The 16686-nt window shown below is 35.2% G+C and overlaps 1 protein-coding gene across 33 annotated transcripts in view; it reads left to right on the forward strand.

The window, feature by feature from the left end:
• Positions 1-16686, forward strand: part of LOC118180639 (cell adhesion molecule Dscam1-like) — a 243855-nt gene that overhangs the window by 190848 nt on the left and 36321 nt on the right. For all 33 annotated transcript variants that reach the window (XM_085822629.1, XM_035349851.2, XM_085822628.1 and 30 more), the window contains 4 exons: positions 1501-1642; positions 3651-3799; positions 7715-7849; positions 10940-11104. In XM_085822629.1, the coding sequence (XP_085678755.1) occupies positions 1501-1642; positions 3651-3799; positions 7715-7849; positions 10940-11104 (591 nt within the window). The remainder of the gene's footprint in view (positions 1-1500; positions 1643-3650; positions 3800-7714; positions 7850-10939; positions 11105-16686) is intronic.

Genomic DNA, 16686 nt, shown 5'->3' on the forward strand with positions numbered 1-16686 from the left:
TGAATATAACAAATATATATATATATATCAAAGAATATAACTACTTGTATTATATATAAAATTATGTAGCAATTCAAGCCCTTTTTGAAATATTACTAAGCTTTAAAGTATTTCAATAAGCGTTTCTTCTTCACTTTGCGTTTATTATTCGTTGATTTTTCAAAGTTTTTATGACATGTTTCCTAGCATTTCGGACACTTTTTATTTTAATGACTTCAAAAGTTCTCGGTATTGACTTCAAAAGTTCTCGTAATGTAATTGAGAAAACATGGTCTTTTATCAACTTTCACACAAGTAAGGAGACGCAGGCAGATTATGCAACAATGCTAATACATTGATCGCCAGTACGCATGTTCTGACCCGCTCAATATGTGTCATCTCGTACCACTTCTTGCGCGTACTGATAATGAGTGTGATCTGAGCGCATTATTCTTGTGCGCTCAGACAGTCGGATATTGTTATTGTAGTCGAATATATAGAAAACCGTTTACCTTCAATAATTCGCGCGTTCATCATCCTAATAATTATGTCGCATTAAAGAAAAGTAACTGAAAAGGTGTTAGAAGAACATACAAGTAATAAGGGGTTCGGAGGTGGGAGGCTTTTCTAGCGGTCAGTCAATACAGATACTGTTATAAATTATTTGAATTTTTGGTTTATTCGTATAGAAGAGTAAACTTAAAACAGTATTTCTGCTGTCGTTTTTATCTAATTTTATGAATAAAGTCATTCATTTTTAGTTTTCTTTATTTATCTCTTCCAATACATATTTACTGCTCTTACACTAAGCGTCCAGTATGTAGTAGCTCGCATTTACTGTGAAAACATTCATAGTTTTAGAGACATTAGGACTTTTTGAAAGCAGAAATGATAAAAAATGAGCAATGCCCTCGCCGGGACTCGAACCACGGATCTCTCGAATACCCGTCGAGCGTCGAGCGTGCTGACCACTACATCACGAAGGCGTGATAAGAAGGCGGGCGAAATACCTTATATACTTCCCCTTTTAAAGGGAGACTGTGGATTACGGGAGAGCGGATAAATACGAGTATACGCGTCCAGGACCAGAGTGCTGTTTCGAGTTATCTCGTAGTTAGCAGTTAACGAGTTAAACAGAGAATTGCTGAAGTCTTAACATAATAGCGCCGGAAATCTGGGAAACACATCTTGAAAGAACGAATGTCGATTGGAATATTGTTTCGTACCACTGCATGAACCCGTATTCACTAGCTTTAGTATCTAGTGCATGTATCATGAGTTGCTTTATAATTTGATGTGTACAAATGATGTAATACAAATAGGCATGATCTTTTCAGATCATTCACGATTCGTCACTGAAAATGCGCCCAGTAAATTTATGGTCACGCTATAAGTAGCTTTCGCTATATATCGCCGTTTCATGTAACCGCGGTAGATCTTGATACATATTACCTGCAGGTATACATACGTAGCAATGTAATATTAGATTCATTATACTCATTAGTATGTTTATATTCTTAGCCCCTCCTCGAATCTCATCTGCCTACCGGATAAAAGCTGCAAGAAAATCCGAGTCGACAACCCTTGTCTGTGAAGCCGAAGGAGATCAACCTCTGATTACATCTTGGGCTAAAAATGGCGTCGGTCTGCAAACTACAGGAAGGTAAGTTAACGGGTTTCAATCGATACAGTTTTTTAACATTCATTTACTCTTCTTTTTTATCCTAACTTTTATTAGACGTGTTCTGGTTTCAAGCCCAATTTAACTGCACAAAAATCTGTTTTTTTTTTTATTTTTATTTTATTTTATTTTATTTTTTTTTAAATATATATATATCGCTTTTACGTGTACACTGTAAAGTTTAAAGTGTTCAATAGTTAAAATTGTATTATGTAACTAAAGTCTGTAGCATTCATACTGTTTTTCAAGGGATTATTCTTACGAATTCCATATTATTGTGAATTCTTTCCTCTTTTGAATTGAATTTCTTCAAAAGGTATAATCACATAATGTTCCCCCAAACGAATGATTCATTAATATTTTCCAAATCATAGCTTAATTTATCATTGACAGATTTCATGCAGCACATTTTTACGGTAAAATATCGATTTTTCATTCGGAAATTGTGTTTACTGTATTTTTTCGTTTTGCCCTTGTGTAAGAAAAAAGAACTCATTCAGTTGGCATGTTGCAGAAATTGATCGCGGGAGAATCGTAGCCTGTAGATTACCGCAGTGCGCAACTGCTGTTCCACTGGTCGAGATCCAGTGACTGTTATGAAAATTTGCTAATGATGAGGGCTAGAGGGTCACGCAGAAGGGTGTGTTGGATCTCAGCGGTGTGCTCAAGATCATATAACACAAAACACGATTCCTGGGTCAGTAAATTGGGTTTGTTATACAGTACACAAAGTTTCCGCACGTACAGTGCGACGACGTCTGCAAAGCTACATATCATGTCAGCGAAGCAACCTTGCGTTATCTTCCTTGACGCTACAGCATTGGAATCAACGCCTGTAATTGTGTGTTCAATAATGATCATAGACGCATCAATGGCATGATGTCGTTTTTTCAGAAGTTTCTCACAAATACTGTTTTTGTTTACAGTACCATAATGGCAGTATTCGCATGTGGAAGCACTGAGGGGGAACAAACATGCATATTTTGGTCCTCATATCTGCCCATCATCTGTTAATGGATGGAGTACCACTGGATACACCACCCAATCTCTTCTAGTCCGCACATCCGGTACATTGGCCAGGTACCGTTACAGTACTGAGCTTTTAATACCTGGAAGGTGCCATATATTTGGAGCCTTCATCGCCTTAGCTTTCAGTAGAATAAGGAGATCGCATGTTGCGCATCTCTTCAACGTTTCTTTAGTTCACAGAGTGTCCATTTCTGCCTTGGCCAAGGCGCATGCTTCAGTTCATTTACCAATTGTAAACGTACAGTTAATTGGCTTCAGAGAAACTGGCATGATATCATTCGCCAGCAAATATAACAAAGGAAACTGACATAGAATAAAAATCGCATGAAGCTGTAACTCCTATCCAAAATTCTATTCGACTCAATACCCAGTCGTATGATAGCTACTTTTGTACTGCAGATGCTCGGGGTACTGATTTCGGAATGTTCTATACCTCAGAATTACTTGAAGAATTGTAATCATCTCATCCTTCCATCATTACATTATTTATTTGTTAAAAAAGAGGGCGATTCTAATAACTGCTTTTCTTGACGGTATAGCAGTTTTGATGGTCAAGAAAACAAGAATAAGTGTAAACAACAAGCCAAAGTTATTAAAAGTTTTTTTAACAATTCTTAGATATTTTATTAAGGAAATAAAGATTACTTCTTGTGTATCATTCTTTCACCCTTAATTGTAAGTATCGGGCTTGACTTCCAACCTAGGCGACAACGGCATATGCTTACATCTCTGATTTTTGGAGAGAACCTGCTAAATTATTCTTAAAATCGACAAGCAAATAAGTATATTTTGCTTTGAATTATTTATATGTTTAATTTATACTGAGTCATTTTAATTTATACTGAGTCATTCATCATGACCGATCAAGTAAGAAAATGCCTTATAACCTCTACAATTTTTTGTTTGATGTGCTTCATGCTTAAAAGTAGAAGTTGTTTTGTTTGTCATCTCTCTCTTGCAGGGTCCAAATAAATGAAGAACTGTCAGCTACAGGGGTGATCGCTCAGTTCACAATTCTCTCCACGCATCGAAATGATGGAGGATCTTACACTTGTTCTGCAAAGAATAAATTTGGAGAAGTCAACAACACCATAATTTTGAGGATAGTTGGTAAAGTTATTTTTCATTAAGTTTGTTATGAAAAAATTCCTTATTGAAAATAATGTTCTTATACAATGCAAGAACACTAGCAGAATTTGTTTATTATAGAAAGGCGTGTTTCAAACAAAGGGTACTTGAAATGAAGTAAACTATCATTAACATTCCTACTTTTCATAAAAGATATAATGTGCGAAACGACGAAATATCCACGTTGAAACGCAAATAAATTAAAGCGAGACCTGTAACCATATCTTCTAAGTAAATGCTTATAAACTGTGGCAAAGGAAAAGTTATCTTCAATTCAAGTTAATTAGATCAGAGTCAGACAATCTATTGTAGCTAAACATGCATGAACTATCCAAAGAAATTCTGTCTTCGAAGGTTTCCGTAATCTCTGGAAGATATCCGTGGAAAACATTCAACTTTCTATTTTGTTACGCGTATCAAGAATCTCGGGAGGGCCAGTTAGTGTAAAATAAAAAAGTTTGAGTAGATTTTCTTCAGAAGTTGTCTATTTTTATCATAATTATTTAATCAGTTAGTGAATTTGTGTCAAAAAATTAAGTTAAAATTAAAATGAAATAAAAGTAGTAAATAGATCTGAAATTCTTAAGATGGCGAATCGAATCGCCGTGACTGATTTCCATAGTCTTCAAAGCCAATTTTATTTAATGACTTCATTACCAGGCATCGCTATCGAACGCTTTCTACACCTTAATTCGTAGATTTCGGTTTTCTTCTATTTCCCACAATAAATGGCGATAAATAACATATTACACTATCTCTTCAAGACGAGTAAACTGATACTCATGCTCAGATTAATTGAATAATAATGAAGAGGTGCGGTTTGGTTGCCTTTTAAAATACATAGAACCTTTTCATTTGAAGTTAATGCCTAACCAAAGTTCGGGTACTAAAATATTTATTTAGCTTAATATGATAATATTTAAACGATGTTTTCGGTGATAAAGTCATTAAAATTATTTTAGTGAGTTTTTTTCAATTCTATAGTAACCGGCAAGCAAAATTCTAGCTATTTTACAAGGAATGTCTTGAAGAATCGTAATCTTATTCTCTAATATGTAACATGATTGTTTTTTACTTTATCCTTATTTTTTCTTTGATAAGTATTAAAGATAAATTCGTAAGCACAATAATTTTATCTTGTGTTGTTGTTGTCGTGTTCATATAACATGGAAGAATGGTAGCCAGAAGTTGGACTTCTACTCCAAATAGAGGTTGAACTTCTATTTTCCACTCCAATTTTAAGGAAGAGCACCCCGGGGGGTTGATTAGAGGGTATCCTACCCCTCTTCACTTCCACCAAGCCACACGAGATGACTTTCGGCTCGCCACATATTTAGAGTACCCCCCTGCCACACGGACACTATTCATTTACAAACATCCATGTCTTTTCCGAGATTCTACTGCGGGTCCTTCGGTACCGCAGTAGGCTTAACCAATTTTGCATGGATATATCTATACCTGGGTCGGAAGCCAACTCAGCGGTTTACCTCCCCTAACCGCTATACCGTCTGAGTGATATAATTTTATCTTGAGAATAATATATCCTTAAAATTGCTCATATTTGTCTAGGTTGTGAAAAGTACATTATGTTGATACCAACAGAGGGAAAAATTGTATGGAAAATCTACAGAAAATAGTTGGCAAAATCAGTCGGTCCGAAAGCTGGTATGAATTCGGTCTTACAATTTCTAGAAGTTAGAATTTTCATCTGAAGGCATTTAGTAGCCTCTGCCATCCTTCCAAGATGGTATAATTTTCGAAACCAAAAAGAGGGAATCAAATTTTACAATCAATAAGGAAGAAAGTGGGGGAAAAAAAGAAAAATTAGAAGAACGTCAACTGATAAAAACCAGTGTGATTTTTTTCCCTCGCAGTCAGGGACATTGTTAAAAACATTGCGCTATATTCTTGTTCTGAGGGGAAAATACCCATAATTTATTTAATTCATAACTGAAATTGCTCATTAGAGCAAGTGTCAATAATTTCATATTTGATTGCAAAGTAGGTCTATATTCAATTTCATTTAAAATTTTTATTTTACTTCGTTATAACTTCCTCAGATTAGATTTTAAATTCTAATATTTAAAATAAGAATTAAAGATTTTGAAAGCATTGAATTTCGTATTAATAGCAAGTAATAGCACAATTATTTAAATGCAAAGGGGCTTCAACTTATTTGCAAATTATATTACTGATATATATTCGCAAAAATATATATCAGTAATATAAGCAAAATTTATTTTCAGTATCCTGTAAAATTTTTTATTCTTACCTTGTAGTTATTTTTCGCAAATCTTCGCGAGATCTTTGAAAAGAAAGCCAGGAGATACTATTTCGCCTGGATGGCTTAAGATTTTAAAAAGTTGCATTGTTTTCAAATTTTCAGGTAGCATGTTTTTTGGGTTGCTTTGTTATTGCTTATCAGAATGGCATATTATTACTATGATCTGTTGCTTATAATGCAGGTTTTCCGGATAAAAGATATTCAAAATAAAAGAAGTTATATCTCTCGAAGTACTTATTACATATATTTAAAATACCACTTTTTTTTTTTTTTTTTTTTTTTTTGTAATGATCTTAATGAATTTCAGTGTGCCTCATGGCACGATGTAGCTCATGCTGACAATAATCGAGGAGTTCATTTCACATGCTGCTCCTAGTATTTAGCTATAATAGCATCTATAATACTATTGCAAAATGCCCAGCTCCGCTAAGAAAGTTTTTCCGCAAAGCTGAGTTAGGATTGCCAGAAAGCTGTAGGGAAAGTCAGGGTTGCCAGCTTTGGCGCGAAATCGCCCATTTGACGACAAAATTTCCGAATAGCCATAGGCGGAGCGAGAACATTCTAGAACGCATTCTTAGAGGTTTTCGTTGGGAATGTTCTCGAAGTTAGCTTTACCCTGCCTGTATGCGGAGAAAGTAATATCCTGAATTCAGTAATGCAGTAGTGACTTGAGTTCAGGGATTAGCTTGAGAGCGATCGAGCGAGTTGGGAGTTGTACTCAGGGCTTTACCGTGAAGCTGTCTTCACCGTTATACCCTGAAAGCTGAGTTGCTGATTGTTTCAGCGTGTTTACCATAGTTTTTCGACGAATGTAAACGTGTCTTTGGAACTTTTCTGTGTAGTACTGGCGAATAAATTGTGTTTTGATTCTTCTTCAAGTGTTATCATCAATTACTCCAAATCCACGAACCCTTAGAACCCAACAAAAGGGTCTTTGAAATACTGAAGGCCGTTGATTCTGATTGTAGCTGATGTTTTTCACGAATAATGTCAAGAAACACCTAGATGTGCTAAACCTAGCTGTCAAAAAACTGTCCGAGATATCTCTAGCTATCTAGAAGATTTCAGTATATAACAGATTTTCTCTATCCTCAGTCTTCACCCCCGTCTTAAGAACTAGAAATTCTTCCGCATTGGAGGGTGTCTTGGAAACCAGATTATTATAGCATTCTAATAGCAGTAACAGATTTTATACTGTTACTGCTATTAGAATAGAGAAGATTTTATACTGTTTCTGCTATTAGAATATAGCAGTAACAGAATGAAATCTATTTACTTACTTACTCAGATATTTATATTTCTCCTGTACTTTTATATCCGGCGGATATAAAAGTTTCTTTCATGCGCTTTAATGGCGCATGGGGAGGATAAACTTTTTTCCGAAAAATTCCATTTGCGAATTCGTAAACCCAAACTTTATGTTATAAGTACTTTTCCGATATAAATTTTCATACCTTTCATTTTGTTATATTGTATTATCTTTATATTTAAATAGTTTTTAGCACTGAGAATAAAATAATCTTCCCTGTTTTGCTGAAAATGTGATTGCATTTATTTTATCATTGTTCAAATTTTTGACACTATATTTCAACAGTATTGGTTGATGTTTTCAGAACCTCCAGAGCGACCTGTGTCTGTGAAGGTTGGAGAAGTTTGGAGTCGAGCGGCCACTGTGTCTTGGTCCAGTCCTTTCGATGGCAACAGTCCTATTACGCAGTACGTTGTCCACTACTGGAAAGATATAGAAGGTAAAAAATCCCTTTTTTTCTCTTTCTAAAATCTTTCTCTGTCACACCACACATACACAAAATGTACAATTCACAAGATATTGTATACCACTATATTTTATTTTAGTCATAATTATCAAATGATACAGTACACAGTAAGGAGCTGAAAGATGAAGAACTCCGCTTCAGAATTTTTTCGATTCGTTGATATTCTAGCAGATTAGTGCAGGCCCGAACACGTCTGTCCTTATCTGCTTGAGTCAGCACTTGCGGCACCCAGCGATTGAACTTCTACGTCAAGTTTATGCAATGCATATCGCGACCTATGGCTATGGCACTAACGATGTTGGTGATAATTTTGCTGAATTTATGGTTTCACTCGATGTTTAAACGTAAAGGGCTGCTTGCAGTCTGTTGGTCTTGCATTGTATAGCAGCCCACCAAAAACATTGAATGGCATGCAGCGTATAAGCTAGACTCGAGGTTTTAGTAGAGGGTTACGTGCAATTTGTCAGTCTGTAAGTTGTATTGCACACTCCCCCTTGCCGCCAAAAAAGTGAACGGCATTTCTCGTAGAATTTGATCTAATGCACGAATTGTGAAATCATCATACCAGAGTATTCAGAGAAACGTCACAATATTCGTATAATAATAATGGTATGAAGGGTTCCCCATTTCTTAGATTGTGACATTTAGCGAGTTACAGAGGATGAATTAAATTCTATTCTAGTATCATCAAAATCAATTCATAACGAGACTAAGCTAAGCTTTCAAGACACTCGTTTGAGAAATCTGCTGTTATAGTATATGATACTTGTACAAGCCAGTAGAGCAGTATTAGAATTGCTTAGCATGAAAGATGTGGTATTCCTCGACAAATCTCGACTCTTTCGTAGCTGTAGTGATCAACTGCGAGTGTGAAGGCGATGCAGTCATATGGCTGATCCATCTGCCATTTCTTAGCCCCATACGTATCACCAGGATGGGGTCATGATTTGGGGTCATATTTAACTGCAACATCTAGTCAACTCTAGTGCCTATAATGCGCGCATTAATAGCACAGCGATACGTTGCCGTCAATCACTGGTTGCACTATCCTATTTTCAGAATAGGCCAAATGCCATTTTTCAGCACACAATTAATTCACCAAACAGGTTTTGTAAGATGTCCCGGACGAACACTGGTTATTCGACTCTCGGGTTTAATACCAGCATACAAGTAGCTGAATAAGTATACTTTCGTGAAGTTCAACATATATAACAGGATAAGACCCATTATGAACCGTAAATATCCTCTATGAAATCATTAATCTCCTTTGACAGATAGTCTTCGTATGCTGTAACATATTGCGCTTAATCAACAAACAAGGTATCCTAATGATCCTCTTTGTCCAAAGTTAACATCCAATCATTTTTCCAGTTGAGGATCTGTGGGACCTGATTTGGTTCTAATATAGGCTTACGAAATAAAAGCATGGACTCCAGTCAGTGGTTTCTTATCTACTTGGTCTTCAGTAACGCAGGATAGTGTTCGACCACTGATTGATTCAGCCGCTTAATCATTTAAAACAACAGATTATTCAACGCGATAAGCCTACTACTTACCAGATTTCTTGTATAGTCAACCAGTGGGAACAGTGTGCTTTTAAGTAATTTTGCCTGGCCATCCATTTGTTCTCTCATTTTCTCTTTCGTAAATTTATTTGCTTGCAGGTAATCAAAAATTTTAATACTGTATTTTTGTTTCAGATAACATTGCAGACAATATAAGTAATTAAACAGTTTGAATATAGATCACTTCATTGACTCATCTTCCTTTTTTGAATCATTTTATAGTACATTTTTCATGAAAATATACAACTTTATAAAAGGGATATTTAAAAATTATTTTTAAATTCCTCTGATCGGCAAGGCCGTATATATACGACCTAGATTATTTTGTGCAATGTCTTTAAAAGAAAGCATTTATACATGCTTCTTAAAATATGTCCAAGAAATTAAGGCGATATATTAAAAGTACATAAATCTAAGAATAAAGTAGCAGGGGCGTTTTAGAATTAAAATAAAGAAAATACCTCTTTCTCATATCAGTTGTGAGAAATTTAAGATTTCTTAGCGAAACTCATGCCGAATAGAGGATTAATAATGAACTACCTAGGTTTTAAAATTCAGTTGACGTATCTTAAATTTCTACACATTTTTCGGATTTTGCATGCTTAAGTTTCCTTCTTGCTTTTTCAGTATTTTTTTTTACTTTATTCAAAAATATAAAATGCATAGATAAAAATATTTTTCATTTCTACTTGCGGTCTTAAATCATTATGCGAAAAAGCATTTAAAGTTTTTGTCTAAAAACACATGTCTGCGATATTATCATCATACGATAATCTGTAGGTGCTTTATTTTTTATGTATTAAATTATACGACGAAATTTTAAAACTGCAAAGTGTTTTAACTGTTTTATTTTATTGGCATTGTTTTATACCGTGATATTTTAGAACTTCGATGTTTTCTTTTCCATCAAGATGTAGAACGACGTTTCACTCTTGCGTTGTTTATCATTTAAAACAACGCAAGAGTAAATGTTGTTTATCATTTTAAACAACGCGAGAGTAAACAGTTAAATTGCTCTGCGACATTTTAGTCCACGTTGTTTTTGGCGAACATTTGAATTTTAGTTTATATTTTTTAATTTTATGTGCAATGTTCTTGCGCAATTATGTATGTAGCATCTACTGTGTACAACGGTCATACATATGCTATTGAATATTACTCTGTAAACAGAAAACAAACTATTATATATGAGCAGAATCTCTGCCCACCTCTATGCTTACGTATATCAAAACTGTATCTTTTTTTAATGAACTCCCGATAGAGTGTTATTAGTAGCCTCGGTGTGTTGACGTCTCTACATAGTGGAAGATACGAGATAAAAACCTGCTCACTTAGACATCAAGTGTCCCCGTGTTCATCTCCAGTATGTAGCAGCTTTATTTTTGTTTAAACAAACAAAACAAAAATGAGAGTGTTTATTTTACCAGTCACAACATTCTTGCTGAAGACTAAATATGTCTTAAGTTTACGGCTGTAGTGAATTCTTTCTGTTTTTCAGGGGCATCTCATCGCCTTCAAGAGCGAAGTGTGCCCGCTACCCAGACAACCGTCCTCCTGAACGATTTGCAGCCTGGAACTACCTATCTGCTGAGAGTAGTCGCAGAAAATGACGTAGGGAGGGGAGAGTCCTCCGAACCGTTCAAACTTCGAACTGAAGAAGAAGGTAAGACCATTTTCTAACGTGTCCTAAAAGTGTCTATTGAATGCCCTTTACATCGTATGACAAGAAAAATTTGCAGGTTGTTTGAAATTAATGCTGAAATTTCTCCGCCGTTGTACACATGTGATCCAAAATTAATATGTGAGCCGTGCTTTTGTTTTTCTTGTTGTACGAACATAAGTATGGGCTGATACGTAGGGTGTCTCTTAATCAACGTTACAACTTGTGATATTGTCACAATGAAAAGATATCCGTTTACAGTTTTTGAAATACCATTTGATTGCTGAGATATTCCGAAAGGCAAAACAAAATGAAGTACTAAAAATATGTATGTTTATTGATAATATTTTAATACATTTTGGATGGCAAAGTTTTATTAAATTATAATATTAGTATAAATCAAGGAAGAAGGAGAAAAAACAGAACAGTGTCGGATATGCAGTGAAACTGAATGATTCCACTTTTTGTCGCATCTGCTGTTGTTACATGATTCAAATGAAGTTATTTTTGGCATTGAAAGATAGCATGTCATGCGTTTTTACAATTTATATGTATCAAATTTCGAATCCAAGTTTATGGGACGCTCCAATTCGCCGTTGTTGCGCAGTTAATGCAAATCTTAAACTATCCCACATTTGGCGTTTCGTGTAATACTGTTGTTAGTCGGGATTTTAATGTGTGTTTTTTTTAAATCGTTTCAAAATTAATTTTCTAGGAAATTTATTACAAAAAATGGAAAATAACGCCTTTTCGCTGATTTTAGTATATCTTTTTTTTTTTTTTTTTTTTTTTTTTTAAATTTTGACGTTTATTGCTGTATGATAAATGAAACTAATATCAAAACCACCGATAGAGGAGATTTGGACACTGCTACGTACTAGGAGATTTGCATAATATACTTAGATTGTGCGTACGTCACACCCCTTTTTAAAAGGGAAGAGCGAACGTTGAGTCAGTAGGCACATCTGTCTCCTCTCTTCACTGGTAACAATTCTTGAAACAATCATTTATACCAGACTTCATCCTCATCTCAGTCTCTTTCCAAAGGAACCGTGTAGCTTTAGGAAATGGTTCTCAATTACTCACTAGCTTATTCAAATTTTTGTATTCATTGCAGCTGCTCTTCGTAACAAACTGAACATCGCAATGATCTTACTAGATGTGGCCAAAGCCCTTGACCGCGTCAGGTAAAGGTTTTATTTCAAGCTGATTCGGCTAAAGTTTCCTCGTAAATTTTTCCTGATCTTGAAGTCCTTCCTAGAAAACAGAAGTGTCTCAGTGAAGCAGGGAGACTACTGCACTCAGCCATATTCCATCCGAGCAAGAGTTCCACAGCATTCTATCCTGGGCTCTGTCCTCTATTTACTATATGTACACGTCTTTCCAAACATTTCTCAAGATCACAATTTCATGTTAACATGTTACACTGACGACACTTGTTGAAAAATCTCATAAATCGAAACATACCCTCCAAAGACTGCAACGCAAATTCGTGGTATCGAAAGGTGGTGTGAAAAATGGAAAAGAAGTATCAACCGTATTAAATACCAGATTCTCCTTATCAGAAAGTATAAAGTGAAGGACTGTATTACAAACTCAGTTACCCTCTTTGACGAGCTAATAACGACTGTCGAACAATGCCAAGTATCTTGGAGTCACATTTAATAGATCTTACACCTGGTCCATCCACATAAGCTAATTCAAAGAAAAGCGTAGTAAATTATGTGGAAACTTTGTTTCTCTGTGATTCCTCAGTACTCGATATTTCTCGGAAGAAAAGAATCTACACTACTGCAATACGTCCGTTTCTCGCCTATGCATCTGCAGTTTGGGCTAATGCAACTAAGAATGACTTCAATAAAATGCAGATCATTCAAAATAAATATCTCCGATTCGTCAGTGATGCTCCATATTTATATATATATATAAAGACCTAAAAATCGAATACATTAATGAGTACCTGAACAAGCTTAATAACAATTTCTACCGAAAAGCTGAACAGAATAGCACTGTAGAATTATCAGATATATTAAACTACGAAAAAATTCGAGACAACTACTTCAGATGACTGTACGGTGCACATTTATTCAGTATGATCAAGAAGCTTCCATATGAAACTATTTCGGAATTCTTTTAAATAATTTTATTTGATTCCATCGAGACCAGTTCTTAATTTGCTTTGATACTCATATGATCTCTCTCCCTATTCCATGACGTCGTTTCCCATGCGATTTCGACTTTTCATCTTTACTTTCCAAATAAAAATTTTCCTGAGTTCCTGCTTGGCGGACTTACTTCCCACTAGCTGACGCCACTTCAAAGATTTTACAGACAAGATTTGGACTATGAAATTTCTACCAAAGTGTCTCATTCTGTTTTAATCCTACCTTCATGTTGACTCGCCTTGAGAATTTTATTCTGGTAACTCTCATCACAAAACTCGTTGTGAAATTAATTGAGATTACTCGGAAGTACTACTTAGAAGTATAAACAAAGAAGAAGAAACTCAGTATAAACAAAGTCGTATCTGGATATTTAATTGAGTTAATAATTCTTGCATTGCCTGTTGATTTATGACGAAAATGCGCCCTACCTTATTTGAGCGTAAAGCTGATTTACACTGGAGAGTCTAATGTTGCAACGTAGGAAATTCAGTAACATGTGTAAAGCTCCAGTGTTCAATTGTAACACTTAGACGTATGATTAAAAAATTTGAGGAAACTGAATCGCTTGGAGTTAGAGCCAGCAGGCAGTAAAAAGCAGTATCAGACGATGAAGTAACAGAAGTTGACATTGCAGTAATCAGCATGGACTAGCAGTTATCCAAGCGATCGTGCAATAAGCTTGCCAAACCGATATGCCTCATGCTATTGCCAAGAAAATCGTCGGTAACATGCTACATTGCTATCCGTATAGGATCAATCGTGCACAAGAACTAATAATGACAGATTATGATAAGCGCTTGACTTTCATGCTAAACTTTCTTACCCGAATAGAAATCGATAATTACTGGCCTTTGAAACTATTGTGGAAAGATGCTTATTTTTTTCTGAATGGTTTCGTCAATACTGACAGCTGCGAATGTGGGCATCGGAGCGACTCAGAGTTATCTATCAAGTGCCATGCGTCCTGCAAAAGTAACTGTGTGTTATGGATTCACGGCTAATTTGCTTAAAGGCCATACTTTTTTGAGAATATCACTCTTGCATGTCCTGTCGCCTGCACCATAACTTAGTGCGAAATGTATCTGCAAATGGCAAAAACTTTTGTTGTTCTTGAATTGCAGCAAAGACAATGCTTGGATTTGGCAATTTTTATGCAAAATGGAGTACGGCCGTATATTTTTCGTTCCCTAGAAAAATTTTTATTCCAGCATTTCGGTAATGAGACAGTTATCAATCAGTATTTTCAAATGGAATGTAAGCTTCGTTCCCTGGCCATAACCCCGTGTAACTTTTGGCTGTGGGGCTACGTGAAGTCTCTTGTGTGTACTGGTGGCGTTACAAACCTGAGTCCTTGGGAGAGAACATAAGACGGGCTGTAACATGCATCCAAACAGACAGTTTATGTGCAGGAGTGTACAATTTCGTACACCGGATGCAATACACAGGGTAAGTCAGCACACAGAAAATGCTGCACGTAGTCCAGGGAACCCTAATGTTGATTAAAAAGATTATTTTCTATGAATTTCGGGCTGTATGTTAATCTTTATGTATATGTGCATGCTTTATAGCTGAAACAATAGTGAAATTTTGCGTAATCCATTTTCTGCGCATTCCTTATGATTATTGATCTATTTTTGGTTCCGACAATGCCAAAATTTTCCCTGTCGGCGATTTTTATATTCCCCCTTTTTTTTTAATATTCATCTCTATATCTCTATATATCATCCATTTGTTGTCAATTAAGTTATTTTGTAAAGTATTCTGTGACGTGTACAGCTTTGAATGGCATGTCATTGTTCTTTATGGTTTCTAAGATGGTTCTTTATGGTTATCTATGGTTCTCTATGGTTTCTAAGTTTGTCACTGTTATTTTTCAAATGTTGACGCAAAGGTTCTTAAAAATATTGGTATTGTGTTTGGGTAGGTATTTCTGTTTCTGGAGATCAGAGAGGGAACTTTCAAAATAAGTTTTAGAAATAGGGGAGCGGCGAACAAATATTAAAAATATTGGCTTTTTTCTACTGCTTACTCCCACCAAGCATATAAAAAATGCTTGATTTTGTTTTGTTTTTTTTTGTTTTGTTTTTGTTTTTTACAAGCAGTATTGTTCATTTGCGTTTAGAAATATAAGTCCCATGATTTTCGTAGCATTTTTTAATTGCACAATACAATTTCTTTTTTTTAGAAAGAGCGATACTTTCTCCAATTTCATTATATTTAAATATACAAGGTGATAATTTAGTTTCAGAATAAAAAATGTATTTCTAAACAGTTCTTTTAAAGAATCTTAGATCTTTTTATTTATTTACTTTTTCATCAAAAATTTTTTTAAAAATATGTAAATAGTCTTTTACGTAATTATCATCAGCATGTTTGTGCTGCTTGCTTCTGAAGGATGAACATTATAATTTTTCAAGTCCTCCTCGTTCTCTAAGCTCTGTGCATGTCATTAGGATATTAGGAAGGTACGAGAAGGTTATGAACTCAGTCAAATTTATGACCCATTAGAATAATGAGGCAGTCATTAGCAGCACGAAGGGATGTGGCATTTTTTTCGTTTGATAATACATCTTCGAAAGAGATACTGGGCAAAAATACTCGTTCAAAATGAAAATTTTTACATTAATAATAAGCTAATGAATTTTTATTCTAATGATTTCATGACCTTTGCTACGTGCAGGTTTTATAGCTGATATTATTTTCTGTATAAATTTTTATTTGCTGTTTCCCTCTATTATTTCTAAAAATTTCAGCTTGATATGTTATTTTCTGTGATTTTATATCTCTTAACTGATACTATCTTATCTCTCTTTGCGCATTTATAGGTATACACTTACTCATATTTATAATGCGTGCTATTTTTCTGTGTAAACTCTAGATATGTATTAAAAAGAGCAACATTAGAAAAGACAAGAGCTATAAAAATTATATTTATAATACACACACACCAGGCGAGGGACCTCCGTCCCAGGTCCTCATTATACGGGACCTATTGACAGTTTGAGATATCTAACACCCGTGGGACCTCGTTCTCGCGGGCGCAACCCCCGCAGTCCCCGCCCGGCTTTTACTAAGCATTGGGCAGAACGAAAATGTTGCTAGTTTGATCAGGACTTAGAAGAGAAGGGCTAGCTCATAGAGCTTTTCCCCCTGAAGCAGAAAGTGAGAAGTGATGACGTAGCCATGATGACGCTGAGCGCGCCAATATAATTCACAGCTTGGAAATTAGCGTTTTTGAACCAGCGTTTAAAATGAGCTGTGTGTGAAAGATAGCTATAATTTGGAAGAGGCAATGTTACTGCTTTATTAATTTTAGACTGAAACTTTAAAAAATTTAATAATGCTTACTCAATTTTAAAATAAAAGATAAAATGTGCTACTCTTTTAACATAAAGTTCCGTGGTTTTTTTTTTTTTAATT

The sequence above is a fragment of the Stegodyphus dumicola genome, chromosome 8 (assembly GCF_044657685.1).
Source record: "Stegodyphus dumicola isolate Sdum_Otavi_A_Nest chromosome 8, ASM4465768v1".
Lineage (NCBI taxonomy): Eukaryota > Metazoa > Arthropoda > Arachnida > Araneae > Eresidae > Stegodyphus > Stegodyphus dumicola.